This window comes from Mirounga leonina, unplaced genomic scaffold (assembly GCF_011800145.1).
Source record: "Mirounga leonina isolate KUSES-001 unplaced genomic scaffold, KU_Mleo_1.0 Mir_154, whole genome shotgun sequence".
Classification (NCBI taxonomy): Eukaryota; Metazoa; Chordata; class Mammalia; order Carnivora; family Phocidae; genus Mirounga; species Mirounga leonina.
In genome coordinates, this window is record NW_023270389.1 from 6,359,030 (window position 1) to 6,376,735 (window position 17,706).

The following is a 17,706-nucleotide window of genomic DNA, read 5'->3' on the forward strand; positions in this document are numbered from 1 at the left end:
GAGAGTTGGGGTATGTACAGAACAGGTTCACAAGGAAGAGGGAACTCCTGTTTACTGAGCAAGCAACTCGCCGTGTGCTGGGCGTTGTGTTAAATGTGGGCTGTATGTGTGTTTTAATACTTCATACCATGCAGGGATTGCTAATATACCGATTTAAGTGAGGAAGGAAAGGGTTATGTCAGTGGAGTGGTTGGGCTGAGGTCAGTAGCTGGGGAGTGGAAAAGCTACAACTTGAACCGAGATGTTTCTCCCCCACAGTCCTCTGCGCAAGCCTGGCGGAGCGGTAAAGTGATGGACATGGGCCGTGCAAGGACTATTGAAAGAGGAGGTAGCGAGTCACTTTAACAACGAGGGGAGGAAACAGAAACATGGCGGTGGCTTCCAAATATTCAGAAGGTTGCCCTCTGGAAGGAGGGTTAGCCTTGTTCTCCAAAGCCCCCAAAGGGTGGAAGTAAGGCGGTGGTGTGGAGGTAATAAGAGCACTTAGTGTTGGCTAACCACTTGCTGCTAGAAGCTCCCCTTGCTGTATGCATTCCTCCTCCAAACCCCGGGGGTTTGCCCGGGGTGCAGCCCTCTGATCATCCCCAGCGCGCTGGCGAAGAACCACAGGGAGATAATGACCAGGAGCTCCCACTAGTCAGTGGCTGAGCCCGGGCCTAAGATCGGGCGCTTTCAGCCATTTCCCTCTGCTGCATTCCTGTTGGTAGATTTCTAATCAGCATAAGGGAAAATGCCCAAGTAACGAGAAGCTCCCAAAAAGGGAGTCCTCTGTCGGGGAGTCGCCCTTCACGGTGACAAATCCTGAGGGGCGGGGACGCTGGGCTGGATCCAGGCCTGATGACCATGCAAGGTGTCTTTGTGAAATTCTATTTTTCTCCTGTGCTCTTGAGATGAAACAAGTTTACTTTAGATTAATAGTCGAGGAAAGGGGGTGTTGGTGGTGGGTCTGGTGGTTCTTTATCGCTCTGTCAACCTGAATTCTGCGATAAGCTCCAAATCCAGTTTCTCTGAGATACCGTTTCTAGTTCAGTCATTTATGATAAGTTCATGGATAGAACAATCCGTAGGATAGTTTATTGCTATAGCTTTGAAGCAGAACAGTTCCATTAGCAGGTGAAAATTATAATTCTATGCATATTTGAAAATAAAAACAAGACATTTGAAGGGGGAACAGAACCTAACAAAACCCTGTAATCATTATAACAGTGTAATGAACGACTCTGGTATCTCACCTTGGATAATTATACTGAAAGTTGAGAAAATTGAGATACTTTTTGGAAGCAGGATCAAAACTGTACCAGACTTCAGGATAAAGAAGGGGAAGAAAATCTTTCCTTACTCTCTGGAGCACTCGTGTTGGTCTCCTCCCTGCCCCCACTCCTGGCACACAATCACAGTTCTTAAGACAACCAGGGTATGAAGAAATAAGGTTCTTGGAATATGTTTCTAGATCCGGAGTTTTCGACCTGTGGCCTTCATTTGTTGATTTATTCATTTGTTGGTGAATGAGGTCACATGGAAAAACTTTGCGGCTTGACTGTGTTGGTGGATACTTTTCTAAGCTCTGACTAGCTGACATTTTAGCTAGGTTAGCTAGAGGTTATTTATCTTTTTTTTTTTTTTTTTGGTTATTTATCTTTAATAACGACACGTTACGTTTCTGAACTCAGACACAGCAGCACCGTCTCCAGAGAGCCCCAGGCCCCAGGGACTGCATCGACACACGGCTGTCCTCATGTTTGCTGGAACGCTGCTGTGTGCATCCTCCCCTGCTGCCTTTCCTGGCCGCCTTCCTGGTCTCCGCGTCCTGTTGGCATGCTGCTCCGCTTTCATATCTGCCCTATCAGTTTTCATTCCAGTTCTCAGTCCTTAGGGCATTGCGTAGTGATTAAAAACTCAAAAGTGGAAGGAGTTTTATGTATGATTCAACTGAACTAACTGACCTGACTTCCTTGGTCCGGGGTGGGGGTGGGGAGGAGAAGTGAAAAACCAGACGGACCACATCACGGGTCGGGTGCTCACTAATCCCCCCTCAGCTGGTATTAGGAACCTTCTTTGTGCCCATTACCATGTTGGCACTGGGGACACCAGGATGTGGTCCTTTTTCCTTCAAGGAGCTCTAGCATAAACACTGTACTTACAAGGGAGGTGCTGTGGTAACGGGGAACCCCAGGGGGTTCAGCAGCTCCTACTGGGGGCAGGAAAGCGTCTCTGACCCGAGTCTTCAAGGACACAGGCTGTCACAGCGGTGGCAATGGCAGGTAGGTGTGTGTGACTAGTTCTGAAGGACTATGTAGGTCAGGACTCTGGGAAGAGACGAAAGCAGGAAGGTAGCCATGCTGAGGAGTTTGGACTGGATTTCGAGGGCAGTAGGAAGCCTTTGAGAGGTTTTTAGAGGGAAATAATGAGATGTAGTTTGTGTTTTTAAAAATACCACTTTGCTAGCGAGGTAGAGAATGGGTTGGCCATAGGGGAGCTAGGAAGCAGAGAGACGCTAAGCAGGTTGCAGGAATCCAGGTGAAAAAAGAAGGATCTGTGAACTAAGGCAGTACCATGGAGAAGAAGCAAATACATTTCCAAGCCATGTTGAGGAGATGGGCTGCAAAGAACGGGGTCCTGAGCAACAGATGGAAAACAAGGGAGGAAGTCATGGACGTGGCTTGAGCGGGTCCAGGGCCCCTCGTCCAGATGGGGCTTGGGAGAAGGAAGGCCTCGTTTGCTTGGAGAATTACAAGGATGCTGATTAATTCAATGGGGGGCACGATAAATTTGAGAAGCTTCAGAGACGTTCAGCGGAGGACGTCTAGAAAGATTGCCGTGGGGGAGGGCTGGGTCTCAGGCGGGGGGTGCCGAGGTACAGCAGTGGGTGGTCCCTTCCATGTCCCTTCCCTTTCTCAGAAGCCGCATTAAACAAACAGACCCACCTCTCATCTGCGGCACTCACAGTTGGTGGACATGTGAGACGTACTGACGTGACTTCGACCCCAGTGAGCAGAGGAATGGCGTCCCCGAGGTGAACTTGGGTTTCTTGCCAGGATTGTTCTTCTCTGTGTCGACCTTTCTGTCCCTCCCAGGCTCCTTGGGGTCCTTGGCGAGAATCTCAGTAACAAGGCTGTTGAGAGAGCGTATTGGTAAGAAGTACAAAGGCACTTTACTCATTATTGCATCTTCCCGGTAACCTGGCCAGGTGTTGCTATTAATCGTCCCGTTTGACAGGTGCTGCAGTCGGTGGCAAAGTTGCGGATCCGACTCTAATTCCCATTCTCTTTCTGCGAAGTACGTGGCACTGACTTACAGGAAAACAGATCGGCCCGTTAAATCCTCGGATGCAGGTCGCCAGGGTTATTACTGAGGAAGAGATGTTTTAGGGCAGTGATGTGGCCCCAGAGGTGTTTCTCCGGAGCCACCCTCTCCTTGGCTCGCCCCAAACCGGTCCCACAGATGCGCCCCCGATTCTTCCCTCCTTGCCCCATGCTGACCACACTCGGACCTGGCCGATCCCGGGGCACCCCGTCCTAGGCGCCCCTTCAGACTCCGCCACTGGGGCCCTGCTTACAACATTCCCCCTTTCCACAGCCTTCCCTCCGCCTCCTCTCTTGCCCCCAGCAGCCAGAAAAGAGCAGCAGGAAGTGAGTCCTCTGCTCTGAAGCCTCCAGTGGTTTCTCTTCTCACCTGGAGTCCACTCTCTGACCTCCCAGGGCCCCCGTGTGCTGGCCTCTGGCCGCTTCCGTGACCCTGTCACCGAGCACAAGCACTCCACTTAAGCCACCCTGACGTCGGGCCGTTCCTCGGACGCTTCCAGCACCTTCTGAATGCCACAGGGCTTTCACGGGAGCGGTTCCCACTTCCTGCCGTGGTGTCGCCCAGCTGGTTCCATGGGGGGTTCCCTCGCGCTCAGGCCCCTGCCTCTCTGTGGGGCCTTCCCTCTGGCCACCCTGGCCGAAACAGCCAACGCCGCCACACTCTGCCCCTCGTTCGGCCTCTTTGTCCTCAGAGCACTCGTGCTGTTTGTTTGTTGGGATCTCCTGCACGTGAGCTCTGAGGGCTCAGGGCCTTTACCTGTGTTGCTGCTGCCGGAATAGCGCCCGGCCCGCAGCGTGCTCGCGGGGACTGGGGGAGCCGTGGAATGAGCGCCCGGAGGCCGTGGGCCTGCCGGGGAGGGACGGGAAGCGAAGCCACCACCGTGGAGGGACTCTGATAATGGAACAGAGTATCTTCACCTCCCCCAGCGCGGCGGGCGCTGCTGGCTCCCTGACTCTCCGCGTTTGGAGAGAACCATGAACAGGTATCCAGAAACTTGCCCACATTTCCACGGTAGGATGCGGATTTATTGCCCTGATAAGGACGGCAACGGTTTTTTTTTCCCCTTCCTTTTTTTTTTTAAGATTTTATTCATTTATTTGACAGAGAGAGAGAGAGCACAAGTAGGCAGAGAGGCAGGCAGAGGGAGAGGGAGAAGCAGGCTTCCTGCCGAGCAGGGAGCCCGATGCGGGGCTCGATCCCAGGACCCCGGGATCATGACCTGAGCCGAAGGCAGCGGCTTAACCGACTGAGCCACCCAGGTGCTCCTTTTTCCCCCTTCTAATACACAAATTACCAGCACAGATTTGCTGCCTAGTAACGGCATGGGGTCCGTGTCCTACCCAGGCCCCCACTTCTGAATCTGGAGCTCGCTCTGGGGAGTGTCTGGAGCCTGTTGAAAGTGCCACCTGCTTTCGCAGGAAGAAGCGAGCTCTGTCTTCAGCGTGCCCTTAGATGGAGGTTTCCTTGTTGGAGATTTGAACCTAATGCCATCTTCGGTGCATTTTTCTGTTGCTCTTCCTACAGGATCTTCTACGTCTCTCATGATTCCCAGGACCTGAAGATCTTCAGCTATATCGCTCGAGATGGTGCCAGCAATACTTTCAGGTGTAATGTCTTTAAATCCAAGAAGAAGGTAAATGGACAGTCTTCGGTCATTTCTTATTTTCCTCTGACGGACCCAGGGTAACTCCCCTCCCCAACGTTGACCCATCCCCTGTTGTTGGAGAGGCAAGATTCGAGGTGTTTCTCTGCGTGCACGACATGGGGGAGCCTTCCGATTAGTCTGTCAGTGTCCCTGTGTAATGAAATTCCCCTTCAGTTTCATCCCCACTTTGTACTCTGTGACATGTGGACAACTGGAGAGATCTCGACCATCGGATGAGGGCTCTGGAACGGGACACGTAGATCACACCCGGAGTGATGCCCACCTTGGTGTGTGGTAGGCAAGAAGCACGGCCGTTGACTTAAGTGACCTTTCATCATAATTTTGTATATCGATCAGGGGCCTACAAATCATGACATGTGGAGTCTAGTGTAGACTCTGTGTGTGAGGCTGGTTGTCCTGGGTGGTTATTTTGGGGTCGTAACCTTGATGCTTGAGTAAATGCAACGTTGGCAATTTGGTAGATGCTTTTTCTATCATTTCTCCAGGAATTTAACACAAAACTGAGGTTAGAAACCTAGGGTCTAGCCCCGGCCCCACTAGAGCCCTGAGAAATATTATGTGGGTCACTCTCCCTAGTGGGTCTCAGCTTCCTTGTCTATATAAAACAAAGAGGAGAGTCAAAAGCAGAGTTTCCTAAAATGGCTCCTGGAAAATATTTACCATCCAAAATGTTCCGTGTTAAAACTCTCCTCCTTGAATTTGCTGGGAAGTCCTAAAGTTTGAGAAACCCCTTTAGCTCTGTTTAACCCAGCATTTCACAAAACTGTTTCAGCCATGGGATCATGTTTTTGCCTTGTAATCTGTGTAATATCCTAGGAACTATTTTTCTGCAGAAGAGATTTCGGGAAACGCTTTATTTATGCCTCTAAGATTCCTTACACGTCTGGTGTTCTGGCCATAAACCACCGAGCATGGCTTTCTGTGAGGACGACTTCCAAATCCCTTCCTGTGGACCCCTTCTTTGACGCCGTATGACATCGTATACTATAAAGCATCTTTAATAGATTTGTAGGGACCTTGTCAAGTGGGCCTAATAAGAATAATACATGACAGGGTCATGATTAGTGAATCTTATGTGTCCAGTACCCCCACCTTGGCTGTACAACGAGAATTCTGCTTTGCTGATTTAGCTTCTTCCTCTGAGGAGATTGGTGCCCTTGGCCACCTTTTCCCAGGCTTTTTAACGCAAATCATGGAATTTGGATGGAAGGAGCTAGAACTGGAAAGGTAGAAGGAAAATGCACAAGTTACCAGACTTCTAGATGATAGTACAGTGGAGCGAAATGTGTAAGTGGGGCTAAGTCGAGCCGCATACTGAAGAACTGATAGGAAGAGGAGGAGGGAGACGGGGGGAGAGATAAGCCAGAGGGGCAGTCGATGAGCACGGGGAGCTTGGGAGGGTGAAAGGCTCTTCTATAGCTTTGAGGTACAGGGGATCTGGGAAATGCAAAGTGTTCCTGACAATTAAGATTTGGATCATCTGTAATGTGCTTTGACAGGTGCAACTAAAGACTACAATCCCCTTTTAATTCATTTTGAGTGCCCAACTGTCCATCTGACTTCAGTTTTGTCCAGAGGCTGGACCACGTGGGCCTTGGGATTTACTAGAGCTACACATGGAACACTATAATTTACCAAGTACTGTAATATTTAATCTTGCTTGATCATTCTAAAACCTCTGTGAAGAAGTTAAGACAGGTAATTCCCCCCCCCCCCAATTTCTCAGATGACTAAATTGAAGCTCAGAGAGATGAAATGACTTGCTCACAGTCCCATGAAGAGGCACTGGCCAGAGTCAGGGAGCCGGGCAGAATTTTGAGCAGGAAAGCCTAGGTAAAGGGTATCATTCATTCTATTTGCTTTGCCGTCAGATCTAGCAGATACAAACACAGTGGGGCCGTCCCATCCTGCCAAAACCTGGGAGTCGGAGAGCAGTGCCCACTGGGACTTTGACCTTGAAGCAAAGCACAGAATTGAGTTCTTATTACCCAGTGACAAAGGAGTGGTCGCCCAGCTCCCTCCCAGTTCGGCTTTTCCCATGTCTCCTAGCTCTCGGGGCTCATTCGGATCTCTGGCTCTTCTATTTTCCGTGTCCCTTTTCCCCTCACCTCCTGAGGCTGGAACTCTCGGTGGAGTGGGTTCTCAGGCCCTTTGCTGGCCTGCAGCCAGGCAGCTGAAAGAATGGTGTCCAGACAGCCTGGGAGGCCTGCTGCTGCTGAACTGTGGGAGGAAGGGCCAATGAGGAGAAGTGAGTGTGCAGGAAAGCCCGCAGATGGGCCGGGCGGGGGGCCCTGCCTGCCAGGTTTCTCATGCTTATTCCGGTGAGCCTCTGGGGATGGTGACTTACTGTTGTGTAAAGCACTTCTGGTCTGGGGAGGTAAGAGTTAGCTTGGGAAAGAGTTTTAATTAGCCAGTCATAGGAATACCTATGAAGTGGTGGGGAGGGGAGGGAAGAAGGGGTGTGGGGAGGGACTCCATGCCCTGAAGAGACATGTCTTGCAGGGATGTTTGTGGAGCATTGGTGGTCAATCAATCAGGAGATCTCCTGACTGGTAGCCAGCAGACCTGGCTGTTCTCCAGAGCCTTCGTGTTGATCATAGTGTAGAAAGACCTCCTATGAGCTCCTTGCCATGTCAGGGCTTTGGGGTATTGCTGTTCGGATCACACCATGGCCCATGTGGGCTCCCAGGGCCTGTTTCCCATGACAGGCTCCTCGTGTGGTTGTCGCCTTCCCTTCCCGTTCACCCTGGGGAGCAGAGCTGTCTCTTCTGTCGGTTGAGAATAGGGGTCAGGCATCTCAGCTGTCCTGGTGGAGGGCCCCTGGCCTCACCCTGGCATGACAGTGATTCTGGATCTGTGGCTCCTCACACAGGTCGCTCACACATATAGCCAGTGTGGTTCTCCTCTTGGGCTCTTGTCAGGATAGCAAAAGATTGCGGGAAGCTAACCTAGCACCTGCTAGTCATCTAGGACTCCAGGTTACTCAAGTTCTTGCTTCATAGGAAGTCGTCTGTTTTGGTTACCTGCTATGTCCCTGCCGCTCTTCTAAACTTTATGTGAGTTATCTTATATCCTTCCTATGGCAGGTGTGTGAGATAGGTACTTACGCTCTTCATTTTCCAGATGGGAAAACAGAAGCTTAAGGGACATAAGTCATAATAAGTGGAACTTAACCCAAAGAGTCTGACTCTTAACCACTCCATTTTACTGGTTTCCATCAGGAAGTTGCATAACAAGGAGTTGCCTTGTTCTCCAAGACCTATTTGCAATGGGATTCTCCTGCCCTTGTCATTTGGGTATGGAGAGCTTCTTAACTCTGAATGACCCAAGTCACTCTGACACAGATTTTCCTTCTGGTGTTCCTCTCACTGTCTTTGTAGGATCGGTACTGACTCCATTATATAGTTGGGGAAGGAAAGGGCCCAGGGAAGTGGGTTGCCATTGGTCACACAGTGAGTCAACCATGCCACTGATACTGGAACCAGGCCTCCCGCCCCCTCGTCCTGAGCTTTGGCCACTAACCTCTGTTGTATGAAACTCCTAGAAGGAACGTGAGCCTCTAGACTTGAGCTGCTCCAGCCACCAAGTGCGATGAAAGGCATCTCAGGAATGCGGGTGGTTGTGTGTGAAAGGATCCGATCGTCAGGAATGAGTTCTGTGTGACTGGGAAGGCTTGCCAAGGCTGGTGGTGGGCGTGTGTCTGCGGAGGGGATGTTTGTCCCCGCATCGTTCAGACTTCTGTGAGAAAGGAAGGCTGGGAGTGGGTCTTTTCCTCGCCCAGAGCATCCGGTGGAGACGTTTCCTAATGACCACGGCATTCTGCTTCCCCTCCTTGGGGGGTATAATGATAGTATTCATGTGCAAGGCCTCTGGCCTCTTGCGTGGTCTCTTGACCTCTCCTGTGGAGTGGATGTCGCCCTCCTGTCTTGTCCTCCCAGCCCTGGGAGAATGAGGCTGTCGGCCCTGATTAAGTGTGACTGTACTTAATAGCGCATCAGTGCGTGAAGTGTTGGTGATTAACAAGAGCCGCAGGAATCTCCCTGGTCTCTTCATGGGCAGCTCCTTGAAATCATTTTGCCTGCAATCACAGCTCAGTTGGTTTGGGTTAGGAGAAATTTCTTCCTCCTGTAATGCTGTCACCATCAGATGAGCGGCCACAGCTGAGAAGCCTCATGGTCCGTCCTTGAGTGCTTGCAATGGATTTTGAGCGATGATGACAGTCATGGGCTAAACAATAAGTCACTTGCCCGGCCAAGTTTACAATGAAGGAGAGGGAGGTCCTACACTCAGGGCAAGAGTCTGTTTTTTATGTCTTAAATGTTGGGGTGGTGGGATGGGGTTAGGAAGTCAAAATAGAGAAGCCACAGGTCTCTGAACTCATCTGGTCCAAACCTCTCTGTTTATGGATGAGGAAATCGGCTCCTGGAAAGGTGAGTTAACTTGCTCACGGTCACCTGGGTGGTTACTGCCAGTACCGAGTTTATAACCCAGCCTTCTTTCCTCTATGGTCCTGTGGTTCGTGGACTAGCAGAGTACAAGGAAGAACCCAGCAGTCTACTGGAAATTTTAAGATCCCCTATGTCCTGTCGATGTCGAAAGTCCTACTCACTTTGAAACTAAACTTTCCCCATAGTGAGCAATATTCTGGTGTCCCAGGCATTGCCTCAATCAAATTATAGATCAAGACCATTCCATAACCTGTTGGACAGAATCCCCACCCATATCCCGTTTCAGAGCCTTCATACCTTGGATCTTCCTCTGTGTAGAATTCCAAATATATTTTCTTGCTTCAGCATTGTGAATTCTGTACACTGCCGTCATTTGATAGATACAAGCTTAAATCTTTTATAACAGTTTGAAAAGGGGGGGGGAAGCACATTAAAGAAACATGACCTTCAGTTCTATTTTTTTGTTGCTGAGGCTGGTAGCTCAGGTCAAGGTAAGGGCACTGGACTTTATTGCTGTGATAGATGAGAAGAATTATAAACCCAGGAGCTGTCCTGGAATTGACTTAGTGGACTTCAGTCCCCTGGGATTCAGAAGTACTCAGCAGACAGGTCTCAAGTGTGGGGTGCGGAGGCAGTAGATGAGAGTGGAGAAGAGAGAGCTGCAGACTAGGGAGGAGTGGGCACCACGTTTCCCTCTTCTTACTGTTGCCTTTGCCATCTTCATCTTCATGATGAGCGCCTGCGCATCCCTTTCCTTGCTTACCTGAGGACTCGTTACGTCATCTCCAGGAATTGTGAAATACAGCTTTTTCCAGGACAGTGAAACGCGGAGCAGCGCCCAGGGTCATTCCTTAAGTCAGCTGCGGAATCAGACGAATATCTACCATTCTTCACGTGTATGTCGCACTCGGAAGATTCTCCACGTCTACAGCGCCAACCGACAACGGGGTCCCCTAACATGGGAACAGAAGATAAAATCATGACCGACTATAATTTTTCCCTGGATCAGTGAAATACAGGGGCATCACCTTTTGTTTTCTGTCTTCCTGAAGGTACCACTGAGACTCTCGTGTGCTTTTGAGCAGCCACCCGCTCTCATGGAGAACATGGCCTTAGTTCATGGTGGCCGGTGCAGTTCACCGGGTACCCCTTAGGCGTGTCGTTGGTACCCACAAGAGGACGGCCGTGGGTTGTGTCTTGACCTCTGTGCTGGACGGAAGGATGGCCTTGGGGGGTGGTGAGAGGGAGGGAGGCTTTGTCAGCACGAATAAGTAGAATGGTCTAAAGAAGCATTTCTGGGTGTCATGACGGTAAGTGGTACAAAGTTGTAAGACCACTTCCTTTCCAGGCCTGTTTCACAAAATTGCCTGTAATCGGCACTCTCCTGAGCTGCCGTGGTCCCCATCTGTGGCTGAGAGCCGCTCCGAGAAGTTAGATATTCCTTCCCAGCTTTGAAAAACATCAAAGCAACCACAGCCAGCCTAAGCTTGACAATTCAAAGCCCACAGATGCTTTGGGACTGCTGATGGAAAGTGGCTTTTGGACAGAAGATTTGATCCATGTGGCCAATTACTTTCAGGGGGCTTTTGTGAGACTAAACTGGATTTGTCCAGAAATAGTGCAGTATAGGGATGCTTTGTAAAAATCTAGCAAATTCCAGAGAATGGCCAGGTTCTGGAACTGGAGAAGGCCGCCTTCCCAGCGTGCCGCTTGTGTGTTCTGCTCTGTGCCTGGCTGCCTTCACATCTTTTCATCTCCCCTTTGATTTCCAAAGGCCTGTTTGTGGTCATGAGGTGTGAGCAGCTCCTTGGGACCCATGGGGACCTATGGAAAGGGTTCTTTTGAAAGCTGCTTTTAGTGAAGAGTCCTCCCTCGTGGGCTTAGACATGGTGTATGAACTATCAAGTCTTAGCACATGTGAGCCCTGCATTCCCGGGCGGCAGGCAGAACCGGTTTTCTTGCTTGGAAGGCCAGAAGGCCTGGTCCCTGGGCGGCGCAGGCCCAGCCAGCAGGAACCAGCATGGCTGTGCAGATGGTACCAGCTGGGGGAGGGATAGGCCCCGCCTGGTGCGGGTTGGCCTTGTATGGGAATCCGAGCCGAGCCGTCTTCAAGTCATTTCCCCCAAAGGGGTCCTTATATGGGAATCCACTAAAAGTAGACTTCCCACTGGTGAGGGGAGGCAAGCCTGAAAGGTCAGAGGGCACCTGAACTCACACAGCCATCTCTGAGAATTGGGAGCCATCCGGCGTCTTCCAGCTTCTAGAGTGCTGAGAAGAGAGGCCACTTCTCTCACGTGTTTCCAGTCCTCCTGTAAAGCAGGTAGCAGGGTAGCTTGATTGCGTGTTCAAGTTCAGAGGGCTCCTCATGGAACGTGCCACTGTGCCCTTTTACTGCGAGTGGAAATACGACCTCCATTCGAGGGGAGTAAAGCACAAATTGAAAGGAAGCCACTTAGCAGCGAATGTGCAAACCTAGAACTCTAATCCGACAGCTTCTCGTGGTGGAAATCATCACACAGGCACAGACCAAGCATCATCTGGCCGGCGGCTTCTCCTCTGTTACGCGCTGTGGGGAGAGAGGGTGGTTTAGCCTTTCATTTTTCATGCTCACATACGTAGTCAGAGGCAACTCCCTTCATATCTTTCTGTTGTTGATAAAGTAAGCCCAGCCATTCCTGTTTATTTTCTGTCTTCATTGCCTTTCGGCACTAAAACCTGTTGGTGAGCACTCAGGGTATGCCGAGCAGTGTGGGAGGTGCTCTCTCGCATGTTAGTCCTACAGGTAACCCTCCGGGTGGTGGAGGAGAGGTCGTAGACCTCACCGAGTCACCCCTTCAGGTGGCGTCACAGGCAGGCATAGAATAGCTGTCAAGAAGGGCGGGTAGGAAGGGGTGGGGGCCTGAGGCGAGGAGGTGGGGTGCCATTTCCAACACGGAAGGCGGGACCAGTGAGCCTAATAAAGTCCGCATTTCCTGCCTCTTCAGGGAATCCGAGGTGAGGGTCAGCTGCTTACGATAGTGAGTGTACTAACGTGTGAACATGAAGCATGGAGAAGACTAAGCATTAAAACCAGCCCACTTCCTTCTCACCATTTTGGGCTTGTAAATAGTTGGTTGCAACTGGTGTGCATGTCCCGTACGTTTGTCCTTGATAAAGGTGGCAGAGATGTGAGCCACAGTCTGGGTTCTTCAGAGGTCAGTCCTGAGTGTGTTCCATGGCCCAGCTTGGGATGCAGGAGAAATGCAGGTCCTCTGAGAAGTCATTTCCTCCTGGATCGAAATCTGAGTGCTCCCTTTCAAAGAGAAGATGAGAAATCCTGTCCCTACCCCTGTCTAATCCTATAGATTCAGGGGCACCTGTGTGGGGAGCTTTCGATTTCTAACATCATCCTCACAGCTAGTTAAGGAAAGTACCTGTGGCTTCCAGGGATGGTGGAATTTGTCACCTGTCCTCCTTGGGGGAACCTGAGATTCTATAGCAACAGACGCTGTGGTGAATGTGGAGCTTGGCTAGGTAGGCACAGCTGACCCGGAGTCAGATCATCCAAAATGTGACTAATCTCAGACGCAGGCATAGGGGGACAGCCATGGTTAAATAAACTGCTGTCAGTGGTGGTGGTGTGTTTGGGGACCCCAGGGGACAAGGAGCAGTGAGCTGGGCTCACCCAGCCTGTAGCTTGCCCTTGACTCAGTCTTTGGAAGACAGTGAAAGCGGACTGAGGATGCAGTTGGTCAGCTATCCACTTTGGAGGCCAGGCCCTGGGGACCGTGGTTGTGGTTCTTCCTCAGAGCCTGTGTGGGTCCCTTAAGAATGTAGGGGACGAGGCTTCTTTGTCCTGTGTCCTCTTCCTCTCCAAGTTAAGGAGAGCTAGACTCAGGCTCTGTTCTTGGGCTGTTAAAAGAAGCAGTTAAATAGCTCCTCAGCCCCCCACCTCCAAGCCAATAAAGAAAGAAAGGAGGAAAAACAGCAAAGAGAAATAGCCACGGAACAGACCCAAGGGAGCGATGTCTTTAGAGTGAGACTGGGAAGGCTCTCCTTAGTTAAGCTTGCTGCCAGTGGTGTTCCAGGGGACTTGGATTCCGGGCTTCGCTGGCTCTGCTGTTTAGATGGCGACTTCCCGGCCCCGTCTCCCCACCACCCCTGGTCTGCTGGAGACTCACCATTTCCAGCAGGAAAGAAGTGATGGCTGAGTTGCTCTTCATGTGGCGAACCTGTTGAACATTTGATTGTGGTTGGCAAAGGAGTCGGAAGGATCTCGACCACTTTTGTTAAACCTGGGAGGATGAATTGGGCTAAGTCCAGAATTGGGGTATTAGCTGTCTGTCCTTCCAGTTGGCTTATTGTTACAGAACCGTGGTGAGTGTCTATTTTCTGGGCCATTTCAAGAAGAAAACTATCTCCGCACTCCTCTTGGTGAGCGTCTGGACGTCAAAGCCACGTTAGATGTTTCCATCTCTTTCCTTTGCCGGCCTCATGGGTTTCTGTCCCCGAGGCCCCGGCACGTCCTCTCCCATCCCTGGCCCTTCTTGTGTCCTTGCAGAGGGTCCCCATGCCCCACGCCCTTCACTTGCTCTTTTCCTTTCTCCTTCCCAGAGCCAAGCTATGCGAATCGTGCGGACGGTCGGGCAGGCCTTCGAGGTCTGCCATAAGCTGAGCCTCCAGCACACGCAGCAGAACGCAGACGGGCAGGAGGATGGAGAGAGCGAGAAGAACAGCAGCTGCTCGGGGGACCCAGGTAGGCATCTGGCAGGTGCAGGCAGTGGGCGTGGATGGACAGGAGGTGGTGGTGGCGGCAGAGGGTGGGGGGCACCCAGCATGGGGCCACAGCTCCCCCCACCAAGTCCCAGGCAACCAGTCCACTTAAAAAACATTTTCTCTCTCGAGTCCAAATTTTCTTTAAGGAACACGTGTGGCTTTCCTAATAGAAAATTAAAGATGTTTATCGAACAAGGAAGCGCTTGAGTGGCTGATGCTACCAAATCTGACCCCCAAGAAAACTTCAATACAAAAGCACCTTCATAAAACAGATGAGAAAGAAGATAAAGTTTATAATTACCTTAATAGCTTTTTTCCTGTTTTCTAAATTCTGTAGTCCTGTGAACCTTCCATGTGGACATTTTTCCAATACCTCTCATTTTGAAGTGTCAGGAAACCTGAACATCTTTTACAAAAATGCGAATTCTCCTGTTCATCTCTCGCTTTAACAGGACAATACAAATTTCTGATGGCAGAAGGGTCACAATGGAAAGCTATTATATTCAGAACCTGGGGGACACAAAGCAGTGTGCAGAGGAAAATCCAGAGGTTCGACTGTTTATGTTAACAGAGAAGCAATCGTGAAAATCAAATTAGTGAAGCATCCAACTCAGGAAGTCAGAAAACAACAAAGTAAAATCTCACGCTGCAAAGGGCTTGAGAACGCAGACGGTTGGTTTTCCTTCTGGCAGCACCAGTCCCTGGCTGTGTGATCTGGGGCAAATTAATAACCTCTCTGGGCCTTAGTGTTCTCTTTGGAAGAAAACAGGAATAAAGTCGTGTCCACCGCATAGGATTATTGTGACCACAGATGAGCAGATACATGTGAAACGCCTGGTACATAGTAAACACCAGATACATGTTAGCTGTTAATATTGTAACAGAAATAAGGAAAAATAAAAAAGCAAGAACAGAAAAATTTTCTGGAAAAGGTGAGTGATGACAGATGAGTGGCTTTGTAGACATAAAAACATAAAGCTATACTAGGTAAAACTGTACCATCACATGAACGCGTCCCTGGGTAGATCAGAATAGAAAGCTTAGACGTAGACCCAGACACATACATGTGATATTATTCTAGATGTTGCTGGAAAGGTATTTTTCAGATGAGATTAACACTTTTTTTTTTTTTTAAGATTTTATTTATTTGAGAGAGAGGGAGGGAGGGAGAGCACTGAGGGAAAGGGAGAAGCAGACTCCCTCAGCCCCGCTGAGCAGGGAGCCCGACGTGGGGCTCAATCCCTGGACCCTGAGATCATGACCTGAGCTGAAGGCAGACGCTTAACTGACTGAGCCACCCAGGCACCCCTAGACCGATGTTTCTACATGTAGAACATCATTTATGTTACATTTTGGGGAGCAGGGTATGCAGAAGAAGCCAAGTAGCTGAGGTCTCGTGTATATTAATGTTATTCGAGAAAACGATCACCAAGAAGGTACTAAGGAGAGAGGTGACATGGCTGGCGGGCCTGTTATTTCCATGCTGACCGTCCGCTACAGCTGGAGGGCCACAGCCACGTTGGTCTCGACCCATAGCCACTGTCCCCGTCACCAGCTCTCTGCTTAGCCCGCCAGTCTCACCCCGAGACCTCACTCCCGTGATTCCACCTGCTGCCTGCCCCAACGGCCATCATTCTGAATAACATTTCCTTTTCCTCCAGCTTTCTTATTCTAAGAATATGGTGTATTACTTGTAACCTACAAAATATGTGTTGATCAACTGTTACTGATACGGCTATTAACAACAGTAGGCTATTAGTTATGTTTTGGGGGCATCAGAAGTTACATGTGGATTTTCAACTGCATGGGGTGGTCGGTGCCCTAATCCCCGTGTTGCTCAAGGGCCAACGGTACAGTACTCTAAATACATATTACAGAGTAGCTAGTTCTGTGGCTCTGAGTCGAAAATGCATGACCTACCCCATCTAGGCAGTGCGGGAAGGAGACAGGAGGGTCTCTCGAGTCCCATGGTCTTAGGGCAGGTCTGAGTTCAGTGATGAATTAGGATGCCCTCCCATCGCAGCGTTTACCCTGAAGGCAAGCCTACTTAGATACTTAGAGTACTAGCGTTTGGGATGCCTCAGATCTGGGATGGGAAACCTTTCTCCCTCAAGGAAAGCTGCTTAGTGCCCGGCCCCATTTCCCTTGCTCTTTAGGGCCCCACCTGCTTGCTTACGGGCTGTAAACCACTGGGAACGCGTCTCTTCTGTCCGTAAGGGCCTCCCCCGGAAGCATTTATTGACTGCAGTGGGATTTTCGTCTGTAATGGGGGACCTCGAAGCACCAGAGTGGAATTGTTGGTTGTGTGCGTGCGTGCGTGTGTTGTTACGAGGATGCTCACGTCCATGCTCGGGAGCTTTCCGTTCAATGCCGTGTGTACCTTTGTCCCGGCGCCGCCCCACGTGACGTGGCAGCAGGCCCGTGACGGCATAGGGGAGACCTGCGTGCGCGCTGTCTTTGATGTCTTGTCCGCCCTTTACCCTCTGGGTTCCAGCAGTGCTTTTAAGATGGCATCCACCTTCACTGTCCCCTCAGTGCCTGCCTCTCTTTCCTCCCTCATTCTTTCCACCGGGCCCTGCCCTCGGGGAGATTTAGCTTCGGTATCTTTTGGCAGCAACCGCCTTGGGCAGCCTTGGGCGCGTCCCTGGAGCTCAGAGCCAGGTGGGGCCAGGGCTCCTGCTCCGCCCTCCCTGCTCTGCCTTGTGTGGTTTCTTTGACTCCTGGAGAGGGTTTCCTGGGCGAGATCCCGTTCCCTTGGAGGCCTCCTCCTCCTCCCATGGCAGCCATCCAATGTGGGGAAGGGCTTGGAACGCTTGGGAGGAATAGAGCTTCTTGAAAAGAAAACTCTGGCCATCTAGACAGTGAGCAGCGGGTTGGGGGGAATATTTATTTTGCGTACGCGTTACATCCACTGCTCACTCCGAACAGCGAGCAGGCCGCTGACCCGTTCCGTCTGCGCCCCCACCTCCCCCTTCTCCAGCCCCGGCGACCGCCGCCCCATCGTCTGTCTTTCCTTGGTTTTAGTGCCCTCCTTCATTCCACAGATGTTCATCTCGCCCCCCCCCCCCCGCCCGACGTGCCAGGCTCAGTTCTGGGTGAACTGAACAAGACAGGTCCCCGATGGCAAGGAGCTGGCTTTCAAAGTTGGGGGTGGGGGTACGAACCCATGACAAATACACCAGATCACCTGGAGTGTGTAAGTGAAGACAGTGAGGGGGGCTGTGGGGGACTGCAGGTGGAAGTCGCCAGCCTGGGGGGAGGCAGGGTGACACCACAGTGGTTCCGAGCACTGGGCCTGGAGCCCCAGCGCCCGCCTTCCCAGCTCTGTGCCTCAGTTTATCTGTCAGTGCCTGGACCTCCTGGAGGGTGGTTCTGAGGATAAACGATTTATACGGGTAAAACACTTAAATTAGTGCCGGGAAGGTAGTAAGTGCTATTTAAATTAAAGCTGTTATCAGTGCAGTTTTGAGGCCAAAAAGTGGCCGTGTCCAGCACTTCGTGACTGAGCTAATTAACTCGTATTCTTTTTTTTTT

General features: G+C 50.9%; 1 protein-coding gene across 2 annotated transcripts in view; it reads left to right on the forward strand.

The window, feature by feature from the left end:
- LOC118014032 (carboxyl-terminal PDZ ligand of neuronal nitric oxide synthase protein-like) overlaps window positions 1-17,706 on the forward strand; it is a 276,011-nt gene that overhangs the window by 226,239 nt on the left and 32,066 nt on the right. For both annotated transcript variants that reach the window (XM_035010032.1, XM_035010033.1), the window contains exons 5-6: window positions 4,828-4,936; window positions 14,011-14,152. In XM_035010032.1, coding sequence (XP_034865923.1) covers window positions 4,828-4,936; window positions 14,011-14,152 — 251 coding nt within the window. The remainder of the gene's footprint in view (window positions 1-4,827; window positions 4,937-14,010; window positions 14,153-17,706) is intronic.